The sequence below is a fragment of the Oryctolagus cuniculus genome, chromosome 10 (assembly GCF_964237555.1).
Source record: "Oryctolagus cuniculus chromosome 10, mOryCun1.1, whole genome shotgun sequence".
Classification (NCBI taxonomy): domain Eukaryota; kingdom Metazoa; phylum Chordata; class Mammalia; order Lagomorpha; family Leporidae; genus Oryctolagus; species Oryctolagus cuniculus.
The window spans coordinates 28,525,345-28,540,984 of NC_091441.1; the positions used below are offsets into that span (position 1 = coordinate 28,525,345).

Consider the following 15,640-nt stretch of genomic DNA (forward strand, 5'->3'; position numbering starts at 1 on the left):
CTTGTTAGCTGAACCTTAACTTCCTCATCCAAACTGAGATAAAGAAGAACTGTTTTATAGGATATTTGAAAGGAAAAAATACCAGATTATGTGAAGTACCCAGCACGGCATCTTTCATCATTCACCACTTATTTAGATGAATGGTACCTTTTTCAGGCCTCGTTTCTCACATGGTTTACTTTCAAGTTGGTAGCAATTGGAAAGGAGTGTAGGTGCTTTTAAAAATGCAGATACTTACCCTTTCATTGCATCGCTGCTTTGGAAATTAGAGATGCTGTGTCTAGCATGCCTGGGACTATAGCAAGAGATGGCCGTGTTCTTTTCTTGTGTCACGTTCTCTAGGCAAGCTCCAGGGCAGTGGCGCGAGTCACGCCCACCTCAGTGACTTTGCCTGAGACAGCCTGATACAATCTGGTCTTTTTATTTTTTTAAAGATTTATTTATTTATTTGAAAGGCAGAGTTACAGAGAGACAGGGGGAGAGAGAGAGAGAGAGAGAGAGAGGGGGAGAGAGAGAGAGAGGGAGAGAGAGGGAGAGGGAGAGGGAGAGAAAGAAAAAGAGAGAGAAGTGCTCCATCTGCTGGTTCACTCCCCAAATGACTGCAACGGCCAGAGCTCAGCTGATCCAAAGCCAGGAGCCAGGAGCCAGGAGCTTCTTCCAGGTCTCCCACACGGGTGTAGGGGCCCAGGCACTTGGGCCATCTTCTACTGCTTTCCCAGGCCATAGCAAAGAGCTGGGTCGGCAGTGGAGCAGCCAGTTCTCGAATCGGTGCCCATGTGGGATGCTGGCACTACAGGCGGCAGCTGTATCTGCTGTGCCTCAGCACCAGCCCCAGTCTTTTTGTTTTTAAAAGCAAGCTAGGTTGGTAACGATAGAGGGGTTACTATAGTAGTTACCTTGAATTACATCCAGAGATTAGAAAATGTTGTGCTAAATAGAACTGGCCTTCAAAAACCATGTGGCCTCTGTGGTTTGTTTCAAAGTAACTAGAAAAGAAGAGCCTGAAGGTGCCCAGCCATAGACATGGTGAATGTTGAGGAGATGGGGCTGCTGCTGATTTTGATTTGATCGTTACACTCTGTACACAGGTGTTGAATCGTACTGTGCCCCATATGTATGAAAATGCTATGTTAAAAATTGAAAACAAAACAAAACACCCAGTGCTGAAAATTAAACACTTGCATATGGGGCCGGTACTATGGTGTAGTGGGTAAAGCTGCTGCCTCCAGTGCCAGCATCCCATATGGGTGCCGGTTCAAGTCCTGGCTGCTCCACTTCCAATCCAGCTCCCTGCTACAGCCTGGGAAAGCAGTGGAAGATGGCCCAAGTCCTTGGGCCCCTGCACCCGCATGGGAGACCCAGAAGAAGCTCCTAGCTCCTGACTTCGGATTGGCGCGGCTCTGGCTGTTGCGGCCAATTGGGGAGGAGAGTGAACAGGTGTAAGGAAGACCTCTCTTTCTGTCTCTCTCTTTCTCTGCCTCTCTCTCTGCATCTTTCAAATAAATAAATAAATCTTTTTTTAAAAAACCCACTTGTATATAATAATGATATCAGCACAGGAGTTGTTTGTTGTTATTGTTGTTGTTAAAGATTTATTATATTTATTTGAAAGGCAGAGTTACAGAGAGAAATAGAGAGAGAGGTGTCTGCTGATTTACTCTCCAAATGGCTGCAATGGCCAGATCTGAGCTGATCTGGAGCCAGGAGCCAGGAGCTTCTTCCGGGTCTCCCACATGGGAATCATAGACCCACGGCACACACATACATCCGTAAATACTTTAATCTACATTTTCCAGTTGACATTGTATTGGAGATGTGTCATTAAAAGTATGCTTGGGAACAGCAAAACACGATACTCATTAATAGCCAACAATTCCAACACAGTGATATAGCTAAAATAAAAACCGTCCATGCTAAACATCAGTTAGTTCTGCCAACCTTTTGTATAAGATGTTTTCAGAGCATTCTCTGTGCATGGGCTTAAGTAGTTTTATGTAAATAGCGTCATTCACGCTGTGATTTGAACTCTGGCAGATTCTGTCAACCCTTGTCTGCCTTCCTGCCAGGGTCCCGTTGCTGCTCCGTCTCTTGAAGCCCGTGTGGCTTCACCACAGCACTTCATTTTTACCGGTTAACGTCAGGCTCAATACAGTCCATTGTTTCATCCACTGAGATCATTTGGAATCCTGATTCTACCATAAGGTCTTGTTTTTTTAAATCATTGAACATTTTTTAAAAATTATTTGAGAAGCAGAGACAGAGACAGATACACAGAAAGGCAGAGAATGCCTGTCTGCTGATTTGCTCCCTAAATGTTCTCAGTGGCCTGGGCTAGGCTGGGGCAGAAGGGGAGCCTGAGCCAAGAGCCAGGAGCTGGTAATGCAATCCAGGTCTGCCCGCCTGTGTGGCGGGAACCAAGCCACTTGAGCTGTCACTGCTGCCCCCTAGTGTCTGCACTGGCAGGAAGCTGGAGCTGGAGATCAAAGCCAGGCACTCTGATTTGGGATGTGGGCGTCTGAGCTTTAACTGCCAGGCTACACATCTGCTCTTCATCGAGCATATTTAATTTTACTAATTTACTTATCTGATTTCCATCTTCTCAAAAAGTGCTGTGGAAACTTTTTTGCTGCCTTGGAATGTAGGCTTCGTGAGGCCTGAGACTTCTGCTCTGTACCTCCCTGCTGCCTGTGACGGTGCGGGCGTGGATGAGCAGCTCAGTAAACCCCTGATGAGTGGATCAGAGAGGTACGCAAGCCTTGATCCCACCCATCTGGTTGCTGCTTCCAACAACACAGAATTGGTTTGTGTTTAATTAGCTAACCATTCGTAAATCAAATGATTACTTGTGGAATCACGCAGTAACAAAGGGGCTGCTGCATGAACCAGGGTTGTGAAGCTGGGATTCTGAATGGTGGTTGAGATCATATTAGCCTCAGCTTAGTTTGTTTCAGAATTTTCTTTTGATTTACAGTAGCTAAATGACATATTTTTAAAAGATTTGATTTTATTTTTTTGAGAGGTAGAGTTATAGACAGTGAGAGGGAGAGACAGTGAGAAAGGTCTTCCACGTGCTGGTTTACTCCCCAGATGGCCACAACGGCTGGAACTGGGCTAATCTGAAGCCAGGAGCTAGAACCTCTTTCAGGTCTCCCACGAGGGTGCAGAGACCCAAGCACTTGGGCCATCTTGCACTGCTTTCCGAGGCCATAGCTGGGAGCCGGATCAGAAGTGGACTGGGACTCAAACCAGCACCCATATGGGATGCTGGCACTGCAGGTGGCGGCTTTACTTGCTATGCCACAGTGCCTGCCCCAATACTCAACTTTTTTTTGAAGATTTATTTTTTTTATTTGAAAGAGGGTTACAGAGAGGTGTAGAGAGAGAGAGTTCTTCCATCCTCTGGTTCAGTCTTAAAATGGCCAGAGCTGAGCCCATCCAAAGCCAGGAACCAGGAGCTTCTTCCGGGTTTCCCACACAGGTGCAGGGGCCCAAGGATTTGGGCCATCTTCCACTGCTTTCCCAGGTGCTTTAGCAGGGAGCTGGATGGGAAGTGGAGCAACCAGGACTCAAACCGGTGCCCATATGGGATGCGGTGCTGCAGTTAAAGCCGGGGCTTTAACTTGCTCTACCACAGTGCTGGCCCTGAAAATATTAACTTTTTAGAAAAGTTATCCTGAAATTTCAGGGTATTCATTCAGTAAAGTACACTTAAAGCTTGAAGGAGGAATACGTTATTTTCATTTCAAAGTGAAACACTAACAGTATCTAATCACTTATCTAGTTTTTAAATTTTTTTTCTTATTTTTCTGCTTTTTTTAAAATAATTTTTTAAAAGAATTATTTATGAGGCCGGCGCTGTGGCGCCCTGGCCTGAAGTACCGGCATCCTGTATGGGTGCCGGTTCTAGTCCCAGCTGCTCCACTTCCGATCCAGCTCTCTGCTATGGCCTGGGAAAGCAGTAGAAGATGGCCCAAATCCTTGGGCCCCTGCACCCACGTGGGAGACCTGGAAGAAGCTCTTGTCTCCTGACTTTGGATTGGCACAGCTCCAGCCGTTGCAGCCATATGGGGAGTGAACCATCAGATAGAAGACCTCTCTCTCTGTCTGCCTCTCCTCTCTCTGTGTAACTCTGCCTTTCAAATAAATAAATAAACCTTTCAAAAAAAAAAAAAGAATTATTTATTATTTATTTGGAAGGCAGACTAACAGAAATGTTCCATCCATTGATTCACTTCCCAAATGGCTGCAATGGCCAGGGCTAGGCCAAGTGGAAGCTAGGAGCTTGGAACTCTATCCAGGTGTCCCATACAGGTGCAGGGGCCCAAGCACTTGGACCATCTTATGCTGCTTTCCCCGGCACATTAGCAGGGAGCTGGATGGGAAGCAGAGCAGCCAGGACTCAGATTGGTGCACTCATATGCGATGCTGGCATTGCAGGAGGACGCTTCACCTGCTGTGCCACAGTGCTTGCCCACATACCTACTTTTGATGATAAGAACTGGACAGAAACTCCTCTAACTTAACAGCAAACATTGTGCCTTGCTGTTCACAGCAGGTTCTCCAGCGGGCAGCAGTGGGCATCAGCTGGGAGACTGCTATAGGTGAAGACTCTCAGGACACACTTGCTTGCATGTGGAATCATCATTTTAATATGAATGCTGGGTGACTGGAAGGCTTGTGAAACCTCGGGAAGCACTTTTCGACTTCAGTTGCTGCAAGGGGGATTCTGGGATTCTGAACTTCCAAGAAGCTCCCAGCTAGTTGCTAGTTGCTGCTAGTCCGTGAACCACACTTGGAATAGCAAGATGCTACAACATTTTTTTTTCTTTTTCCCCTGTGAGACTGTTAAACCATTACTTGCATTGACTCTGAACCTGTAACAAGAACACAGATCCAGCAGGTAGACCTCTGGTAACTTGGCAGCTGAAGAGTAGACCTAGATTTCAAAAAAAATATTCTGGAGAACTCCATCTTTTCAAACCTTTGATGTATTTCAAAATGTTCAAATATATGATTCCCAGATCTGCATAAAAATGAATTCTCCTGGCAGCACAGGCCAGTGTGCTTTTGAGTGTTTGCATTTCTGGTTTTCAAAACAGTTAAAAACATGTTTCGAAAGAGAAATATCAGAATTCTGATATTTTAGATTTTGAAAACCAGCTTACGGGAAAAAGACTGTGCACTTGTCACGAATATATTGTTGACTTTGGGTTGAACAACATAACCTTTTTCATTCCCTTTCTTCATCAGTAAAATGAAAGGTTCTGACTAAGCAGTCTCTCCCTTCTGATGAATTCTTAACTTCTGTGCTCCTATGACCTGCTCTGCAACCTGATAGAACTTTTCAGTTCATTAAGTTCAATTCCTTGATTATAGGGATTGGTGGAACATAGCTTTAGAGTCAAGGGTTTGAAGGTAGATAAGGATATGTTCTTTTTTCTTATTTATTTGGAAGAGTGATAGGGAGAGAGAGAAAGAGACCTTCCGTCTGCTGGTTCACTCCACAGATGGCCACATTGGCCATGGCTGGACCAAGCCAAAACCAGGAACCAAGAGCTTCTGGGTCTCCTACGTGGGTGGCAGAGGCTCAGCTACTTGGGCCATTCTCTGCTGCTTGTCCCAGGCCATTAGCAGGGAACTGTGTCGGAAGTGGAGCATCGGGGACACAAGCCAGCGTCTATATGGGATGCTGCATCGCAGGCAGTTGCTTTACCCGCTACACTACACCTGCCTCAACACTGGCCACCAGGATGTGTTCTTGAGCAGGGAAGAATCTGGAAGGTGGAATTCATGTTAGTGCTTCTCTCACAGGGTTTTTCTGAGGATTTAAGGAGGCAATGTGTGTAAAGCACTTGGTGTATGTTGTTCAGTATTTAGCTGTTGCTTCTTTTACAGGTAAGAAAACAGAGGCTGGAGAAGTAAAGTGGTCTGTCTGAGGTCCTGTATCCAGCTAACGACAGACCTGGCTCTGGAAACTTCCACCTCCCCTACAGTCTTCTCTCCATTCTTAGGCTAGCTTTGTTGAAATGCCTACTTTTTAAGCTTTACAAATTTGTGGGCAAATTCTTTAGAATTTTGACTCTGGATAGCTCTCCCTCTAGCCACTTTACTTTATGTGTAAACCTCTATTTTTCATGGGAACCATTTGTGATGATCTGAACAGATTTTTGCATTTATTACACTCTGTGTACCAGGGACATAGATGATTAATTTTTGAGTTTTTTCTAAATGTCTGCTTTTCTAAAGAGAAAGATGTACATGTGCAGATTGAGTAGTATGTCATTTTTTTTTTAAGATTTTATTTATTTACTTGAAAGTCAGAGTTACAGAGAGGCAGAGGCAGAGAGAGAAAGAGAGGTCTTCCATCTGCTGGTTCACTCTCCAGATGGCTGCAATGGCTGGAGCTGCTCTGATCCAAAGCCAGGAGCTTCCTCCAGGTCTCCCTTGCGGGTATAGAGGCCCAAGGACCTGTGCCATCCTCTATAGCTTTCCCAGGCCATAGCAGAGAACTGGATCAGAAGTGGAGCAGCCAGGACTCAAACCGGCACCCATATGGGATGCTGGCACTGCAGGCGGCGGCTTTACCCACTACACCACAGCGTTGGCCTTGAGTACTATGTCTGTTAATTGTGACATCTTTCCTTTACAATTTTGGATTCTGAGATGAGATGGCCACTTTCTCCTGTTTTCATTTTGCAGATCATTTTTTGATGTCAGAATTCAGATGAAGAGCAGCGGTAGCCCTCATTTCTTATTTCCCTAACCAGGTGTCCAAGTCCCAGGAAGGCTGGCTGTGCGTGATTTCCATTTGACATCTGTTTTCCTAAGTGGTGGGGTATGCTCACTTTGACTTCAGTTCTGATTTTAACTTTTTCAATCTTTTTCTTCTCTTGCAGTTGAAAACAATCCTCGAACAGGAAATCTTGGTGCACTAATTAAGGTCTTCCTTTCTAGAACCAAAGAACTAAAACTTTCCGCAGAATGTCAGAAGTAAGCTGGCCAATTTGCTTTATAGTTAACTACATGAATATTTTTATTTCTTGATGAAATTTTTTTTTTTAAAACTGTAAGGGAATTATTCTCATTATTAAGAGAAAAAAGGTAAAGAGCAATTTCAGTTCAGTTCTCAGTCACTTCAGTGGAATTCTAAGTTCTGGAATTTGTTCAGTTTCAGCATTTTGGACACTCTTTAGAAATATGTTCTTTAAGAAGATTAGTGGTGATGTCGTTATTCTAAAAAAGGTAATTTCCGCCATTATCACTGCTGATCATTTCTGGTTTAAGTAGTGACAGTTTGACTGTTGCTTCATTCCACATCTGTTGCTTTTAATTCTTTCATATTCTGTTGAATGGAAAATTGACCCTTTTTTTGTTCTTCAAGCATTTTTTAAAAACTATTTTTAGATGGAAGTATCTTAAAATGATTGCTCATTGCCTTGCTTCTAATCAGACTATACCAAATTTATTAGTTTTTCTTGTGAGTTCAGGTAGTTAGTTCCAGTAACAAATATTGTACTGTGCTGCTGTTGCCTCATTTAAAATTTTGCTTGTATAGTTGCATATATTCTCTTTACATTACCATTAAATTTTTGGGCTTTTTTTTTAAGCTTTTTAAAAAAATCACCTTTATGTGGGACAGCGATAAGGAACAAAGAGCAGTCACTGCTGTAGGCATCAGTAAAGTAGAATCATCCTGTGAAATATGCAGAATGAAATGTGGCCTGCAGTGTAACAGACACCACACTAGTCATTCTTGGATGGTTACCGGACACGGGGTTGTTCTAGTGTTATCAGTGGTGGGCAAAATGGTTGAAGTCTTGGACTGGAAATAAACTGATGACACCTGTGACTGACCAGCGCTTCCTCAGTGACCTTGGGCCTTCCTTTCCAGCCACATCTTCATTTGGCAGACCCACAATGCCCTGTTTATTATTTGCTGTTTGCTGAAAGTGTTCATCTGTGAAATGTCAGAGGAGGAATTACAACTTCATTTTACTTATGAAGAAAAATCTCCTGGCAGTTACAGTAAGTATTGCCTTTGAAGATGTTTTGGGTCTAGCATGTGCAATATATTAGGATAAAAATATAATTTTGAAATTTCAGTTTTCATCTCATGATTTTCATTTTCTTAAATGACCTGACACTGTCTATTTTTCTTTTCCTGTATAATTTAAATGAGATTTTTCTTTTCTTTTTTGATAAGAAAGCCAGTTGGATTCATGCTTTTATTTATTTTGACTTCCATGCATATCTAAGAAGAAAGGAGTAAAATAAAAATAAAATTCACAAGTCTTTCTTTCTTTTAGAAAATAGATGTTAATTTTTAAATTTTTTTTAAAAAAGATTTAATTTATTTGAAAGGCAAAATTTGAGAGAGGAGAGGTAGAGAGAGAGAAAGATCTCCATTCACTGGTTCACTCCCAAGATGACCACAACAGCCAGGACTGGGTCAGGCTGAAGTCAGGATCCAGGAACTTCATCTGGGTCTCCCATGTGGATGCAGGCACCCAAGGACTTGAGCCACCTTCCACTGTTTTGCCGCGCGCATTAGATGGGAACTGGATCCAAAGTGGAGCAGCTGGGACTTGAATCGACACCCATATGGGATCCTGGCATTGCAGGCAGTGGCCCAACCTGTTATAACATAACATGGGCCCTGAGGTGTTGATTTGAAACATAATTAATAGGCAACATATTATTTATTATTTATTTATGTGAGACACAGCACGAGAGTGAGTGAGTGCTCCCATCTGCTGAGTCACTCTTCAGATGCCTGCAAGAGCTGTGGGTAGGGCGGGCATAGCAAAGGTGGGAGGGAACTCAATCCAGGTCTTCCATATGAGTAGGGGGAACCTGTTTGAGCCATCACTGCTGGCTCCCAGGGTCTGCATTAGCAGGAGGCTGTAATCAGGAGCTGGAGCCAGGTGTTGGACCCCAGCAGCCTGATGTCTGATGTGGGACCTGGGCTCCTAACGCTGTGTCTTAGGGCGATTAAGGAAGACTGCAAATCAGAAATACAGGTACACCTAATGCTCTTTTCCCAGGGTGAACAGCCTCTGAGTCTCAGTGTGGCTACTCAGTGTGAGTCTCAGTGGCAGCTTGGTCAGAAATAGCATTGTCAAGGACAGTTGTATGACGCTAAAGTGGGTCTCCCGTCTCTGAGGATCCTGACATTACTGAGGGGTGTGTGTGTGTGTGTGTGTGTAAAGATTTATTTTATCATTTGAAAGAGTTATAGAGAGAAGCAGAGACAGAGATTGAGAGAGGTCGTCCATCTGCTGGTTCCCTCCCCAGATAGCTGCAATGCTCTAGGTGAGCCAATCTGAAGCCAGCTGCTTCTTCCAGGTCTCCCATGTGGGTGCAGGGGCCCAAACACTTGGGCCATCCTCCGCGACTTTCCCAGGCACATTAGCAGGGAGCTGGATTGGAAACGGAGCAGCTGGGACAAGAACAGGTGCCCATAAGGGATGCCGGCGGTGCAGGTTGGGGCTTTAACCCGCTGCACCACAGTGCCGGCCCCGAAGTGTGTTTGATTTTTTCCATTCCTTTTTGTCAGTAGCTTCCCTGATCAAAGTCTTGTTTCGTTTCTTGGCACTAAAACTGATAGTCTGGAAAGTAGAATGGCCTCCTCGGACTACTAACAAATGGTGAAGTATGAGGAATGCCGAGCTCGCACCTCCTTCGTGCTGGTGTCCCTTCCATGGCTGAGGCTGTTGCTTCTCAGTTTATTGAGTCCTGTCCTCAGAACGCACCTGTGCCTGATCAGGCTGCCAGGCCACACGGGCGGCTCCGAGTCCAGTGTTGCCAGTTCCCGGGAGGGTGGTGTTGGGAGAATTCCGATGTCTGCGTTTTTAATTGAGGCCTGTGTGCTGTGTGGCTTTTCATACATTTATCACACTTCCTTTCATGTACCTTGGAGTAATTCTCTCTCCACTGTGATGCCGGCACTGGCATTTAAATGTCAAAGTCAGATGTTGACAGGGAAATGAGCCCATGAAATACTTCTGTCCGTCCAGGCCCGGATCACAGTGTACTACTGATTTTTCACTTCAGCCATATCCACTTGTGAAATATTTCAACAGTTCTAGGATTTTTTTTTTTTTTTTTTTTTGACAGGCAGAGTGGACAGTGAGAGAGAGACAGAGAGAAAGGTCTTCTTTTTTGCCGTTGGTTCACCCTCCAATGGCCGCCACGGCCGGTGCACTATGGCCGGCACATCACGCTGAACCGAAGCCAGGAGCCAGGTGCTTCTCCTGCTCTCCCATGGGGTGCAGGGCCCAAGCACCTGGGCCATCCTCCATTGCACTCCCTGGCCATAGCAGAGAGCTGGCCTGGAAGAGGGGCAACCGGGACAGAATCCGGTGCCCCGACCGGGACTAGAACCCTGTGTGCCAGTGCCGCAAGGCGGAGGATTAGCCTAGTGAGCCGCGGCCCGGCCAGTTCTAGGATTTTTATTAACAATGTTGCGGGGAGGGAGGAAAGTTAACCTTTTATTCAGTCAAGTATTTCTTAAAACCATGGTTATTATTTAAAGATATCAGGGCATGAGGTGACTATGTCACATTTCAAACAATGAAAAGATGGAGTACAACAAAATAGTTAACTTCTTTTTCTTTTTAAAAGATTATTTATTTATTTGAAAGATATAGAGAGGGAGAAACACAGAACAAAAGAGATCTTCCATCCCCTAGTTCACTCCCAAATGGCTAAAATGGCTGAGGCTGGACCAGGCTGAAGCCAGGAGCCAGGAACTCCATCTGGTCTCCCATTTAGGTGTCAGGTACCTAAGTATTTGGGCCATCTTCCACTGCTTTTTCAAGTGCGTTGGCAGGGAACTGGGTCAGAAGTGGCGCAGCTGGTGCTCCTGTGGGATGCTGGTATCCCAGGCAGGGGCTTAACCTGCTGTGCCGCAACACTGGCCCCAGAATGGTTAGCTTGACCGCGTGCACTTTTCCCGAGATGCCTTTGTGTGATAGTAGAGAAATTTCCTGCCTATACCACTGGACACATTAGGCGTGCTTTACAAGGTTCCTTATGGCCTCTGTAAAGATCATGAAATGGTTTTGGAGAAATAGAATATCAGTTTCTGATTCACTGTGATCTCTTTCTCCACGCTTGTTCCTAGTGAATTAGAGAAGGGTGTGCTTCTTGACTCAAACTTGGAGATGTGACTTTCGCTGTCTCAGTTTAGGGTCCTTCTGTGGTTGGCAGCTGGGTGGCCGTTTTGTAGGTAGATGTCTAAGGACACTGGCTCCTTCCATTTCTGTGAGGTCAGGATACCACTGAGTGCTTCTGCAGGTTGTGCCAAAACTGGAAGGTGGCAAATACCACGGGCCAGGAGCTCTCGAGCAGGGCTGTGAGCAGGGTGTGCAGGGCCCTCCCCAGGCAAGAGTTGTTCTTTTGCCTTAGTGTGAAGTTTGTAGACTGAATAGAATTTGCCAGAATTTACATATGTGTGGCTCCTAAATATGCAGATAGATGAGCCACATCTAGTTTGTATTTTAACAAAATATGAGCAATCTTAAATTTCTGGGGAAAATCTTTCTCTCGAGCGATGCTGGGCTACCGTGGGCTGAGTTTATCTTTGAGTTTCATCCCTGAGAGTGTGCCCAATGAAAAATGCCAGAATTGTTTGTTTTTTCAAGCATTCTAAAGTTTCTCTCCAAACAAATGATGTAGCTGACTTGTTGCAAGGAGGCTAAATATATTCTATGCTTCCTTTAAATCTGTTATCTTTATTTCATGGCTAACATGTGATCATTTGAACTGTGGTATTATTACTGAATAAAACATGTGTGTTAACATTGATTTAGCAGTTTTGTTTACTTTATGTTTTTTATTTATTTTGGTTTACTTATGTTTTATTACCCATTCTGCTCTAGAAAATGCATTTCATGGAAAATTCATTGTTTTACCCAGTTCTAGTTTTGAGTTGGTATGAATTGCTACCCCATTAACTGTGTGTGGGCAGATAGATAGTAAAATACTCTTTGATGCTGTTAGAAAAAAGGTTAAACTGGAGAGAAAGGTTGTGATGGCAGCTGTGGCTAAAGTTCAGAATGAAGCTCGTAAATTAAATCACCAGGAAGTTGTGGAAGAAGATAAAAGACTTAAGTTACTGGCAAACTGGGAAGCCAAGAAAGCTCGTTTGGAATGGAAACTTCAGGAAGAAGAAAAGAAAGAGGAATGTGCAGCCAGAGGGAAAGACTCTGAGAAATGAAGCTGCTGGAGACCAGCGCAGAGGATGCAGAAAGATGGGAGGAAAAAGAGGAAAACCCCCATCCTGCATTTTCAGACTATGCTGACGCCCAGCTACGCCAGTATCACAGGTTGACCCTAGCAGATCAAACCTGACATGGACACGTATGAGAGACTGAGGGAGAAGCATGGAGAAGAGCTTTTCCCGACATCCAACAGTCTTCTGCAAGGCACACACATGCCCTCTACAGAGATCAACAGGATGGTCACCGAGCTGGCAAAGCGAATTGAACCGCGAGACAAACACACGCGGAGGCATCCTTATAACGATGATGTAGATTTGACTGCATTAATGAGAGAAATGCCAAATTCGCAAGAAAGCTGAAAGGTTCTATAGAAGTACACTGCTGAAATTAAATAGAATTTGGAAAGAGGAACAGCTGTTTAATCCCTTCAAGAGCTGTTTTTATAAACTTGACAATGGTGTGAAAATTTCTGCCACCAAATTGAGTTTGCTTTGAAACCAGAGCCTAGTCTATGCCTTCCCACTCAGCACTTAGAAATCAATGCTTTTTCTTAAACAAACAAACAAGCAAAAGGTTAAATTTCAATGGGTTCCTGCAATGAGAGGATAAGAGGTGAGCCTTTGGCCTAGCAGTTAAGACACTGCTGGGGACATCCAAATCCCATTTAGAGAGCCTGGATTTGAGTCCTGGCCCCACTCCTGGTTCTAGCTTCCCGCCACTGCACCCTGTGGCAGGCAGCACACGATGGCTCAATTAGTTGGATTCCTGCCTCCTCTATGACAAACCCAGATTGAGTTTCTGGCTTCTAGATTTGGCCTGGTCCAACTTTGGCTATTGCAGGTATTTGGGGAGTGAACCAGCACATGGAAGATATCTCTGTCTCTGTGCCTTTCAGATAAAATAATAACAATTTTTTAAAAAATGGGTAAAATGACAAAGAGCATCTTCTCTGTGTGTGGGGGTGGGTTGGGGGACACGCCTTTGCCCCTTCGTAGGTTATGTGGGTGCTGCTGTTTGTTTCCTTTTAATGGAAATGCCTGGTTGCTTCTGAGGGGCCGTGCTCGCTGGCTCCCTGTAGCCGCTTGTTCCCTCTGTGAGCTCTGGTGGCCACCGTGGAGCAGTCCTGCCGCACCTCTCGGGTTCTGAGGAGGAATGCACCCGCGTGGCACTGGAGGTCTGTGAGGCGGCTTTAGGAGAGGGCGATGCGGCACAGGAAGTGCACGGAACATCCTGCGTGTTGAGAGAATGAGCATTTATCGTCTCACCAAAACTTGCTTTCATCATAAAAGGTCTTTTTACTCCAGATTTGATTAATGGCACTGAAAAAGCCAGGATTGCTTCTGTTTTTCCCCTAAACTGGTGTCACAGGCAAAATGCATCTCCTGTCTTTTTCTGGACCACTAAGAAGGAAAGGGATCTTAATTGAAACCCGAGTTACTTCTGAACAGAGCTCGGTTTTCTGCTAGACTTGGTCCTCTTTCTGCATCAACTGTTATGTTCTCTAACACACCATGTAACGGTACGTTACAGCCATGGACTTAAGTAAGGATTTTGAGAAAATGAATTAAATTGACATTTGAGAAATCCTGTAGAAGTTTGATGACTTGAATGTTAAGAACTGTTTGTTTATTCTTGAAGGGAATGCTGGTGAGAATTATGTGGACTTAATTTGACTATCTTCAGACCCCTCTGTCATCACTCACAGTTGATTTTCACTGAGCATTGACTTTCAGAGCTTGTACTTTTTTTTTTTTTTTTTTTTTTTTTTTTTTTTTTTTTGACAGGCAGAGTGGACAGTGAGAGAGAGAGAGAGAGAGAGAAAGGTCTTCCTTTTTGCCGTTGGTTCACCCTCCAATGGCTGCCGCGGCCGGTGCGCTGCGGCCGGCGCACCACGCTGATTCGATGGCAGGAGCCAGGTACTTATCCTGGTCTCCCATGGGGTGCAGGGCCCAAGCACTTGGGCCATCCTCCACTGCACTCCCTGGCCACAGCAGAGAGCTTGCCTGGAAGAGGGGCAACCGGGACAGAATCCGGCGCCCCGACCGGGACTAGAACCCTGTGTGCCGGCGCCGCAAGGCAGAGGATTAGCCTAGTGAGCCGCAGCGCCGGCTCAGAGCTTGTACTTTTTATAGAGTTTTAAAGATGATTGTGTGGTTAATTTGCTATCTTGATAATTAGCCTTTTATATTTGTGAAATATACACTGTTGTTTAAACAGGTCAAGATTTTGCTGAGAATTCTTTCTTTCTTTCAACACTTGTACCAAGAGTACAGTCTCCATTCTTGGATCTTTGAGAGCACCTTCCTTTTTTGCCTTTTCCTTTCTTTTTTAAAGATTTTATTTATCTATTTGAAAGGTAGAGTTATAGTCAGTGAGCGGGAGAGACGGAGAGAAGGGTCTTCCATCAGCGGGTTCACTCCCCAAATGGCTACAACAGCTGGAGCTGGGCCAGTCTGAAGCCAGGAGCTTCTTCCAGGTTTCCTACTTGGATGCAGGGGCCAAAGCACTTGGGCCATCTTCCTCTGCTTTCCCAGCCACAGCAGAGAGCTGGATCAGAATAGGAGTAGCCAGGACTAGAACCAGTGCCCATATGGAATGCTGGTGCCACAGGTAGAGGATTAACCTACTGTGCCACAGCGCCGGCCCTGAGAATTATTTCTTGTGTGTGTTAGTTTTGTTAATGCTAGCCTTCATGTCCGTGCTACCAAACAGTATCAACTACATAATTTGGTGAGCTGCACATCTTGCTGGGGAATTCTAGCAGCAAGAATGGAGTGAGTATTTACCCCCATGGGGCCTCGGAACATAGTCCAACCAACATCTGCAAATGCAACACTAACGTTGTATTATGCACTAAAAAGTATGCATATTTTATCCTATCACATATAATGTTTATTTTAATATAAAATTTCCATTGCTTAACATTAAGTAGGGTGATGCACTTGGACAGTTGCACTGTATTTATTTGGGGGCCAGACATCCTCTCAGAATGCCCCCTCTGCCTCACATCCCTCACTATTAGCCAAGGTTAAGAAGTGTGGTTTTCTGTTGCACATCCAAGGTGACCCGATGTAAGGATAGAGTAAAATGACATCTTTTTCAACCATAGGCCACATTGTGAAGCTGGTTGTCACACTGCAGTAGCCCTTTGTGTAGTCTGATGATTGGTGATTCTGTCTGGATGCTGACAGACGGTCCCCTTCAGTGTGGAGTGACAATTCAGGATTTCATACAGGCTCTTTGATGTCGTTCTTTTCATTTATAATTGTGCCTGCTGCTGGTCCATCACCTTAAGTCCAGTGAATATGGTTTAAGGATAAAGACTTGCCGTTTAGGCACCTGTAGTTATTTGCATCTTAGTCTTTCATGTTTTGTTGTCATACAGTTGGGTTCATGTTCTTGTCTCTGTTGCAAGA

General features: G+C 44.6%; 1 protein-coding gene and 1 pseudogene across 5 annotated transcripts in view; both read left to right on the plus strand.

The window, feature by feature from the left end:
* Positions 1 to 15,640, plus strand: part of DYM (dymeclin) — a 374,546-nt gene that overhangs the window by 58,657 nt on the left and 300,249 nt on the right. For 4 of the 5 annotated variants that reach the window (XM_051851233.2, XM_002713527.5, XM_070050191.1 and 1 more), the window contains exons 4-5: positions 6,897 to 6,990; positions 7,892 to 8,025. In XM_051851233.2, coding sequence (XP_051707193.1) covers positions 6,897 to 6,990; positions 7,892 to 8,025 — 228 coding nt within the window. Of the gene's footprint in view, positions 1 to 422; positions 3,159 to 4,311; positions 6,991 to 7,891; positions 8,026 to 15,640 lie in introns of those variants that run through there. The other variant, XM_070050192.1, reaches the window with a different exon arrangement.
* Positions 8,032 to 13,951, plus strand: LOC127492288 (pre-mRNA-splicing factor SYF2 pseudogene; annotated as a pseudogene).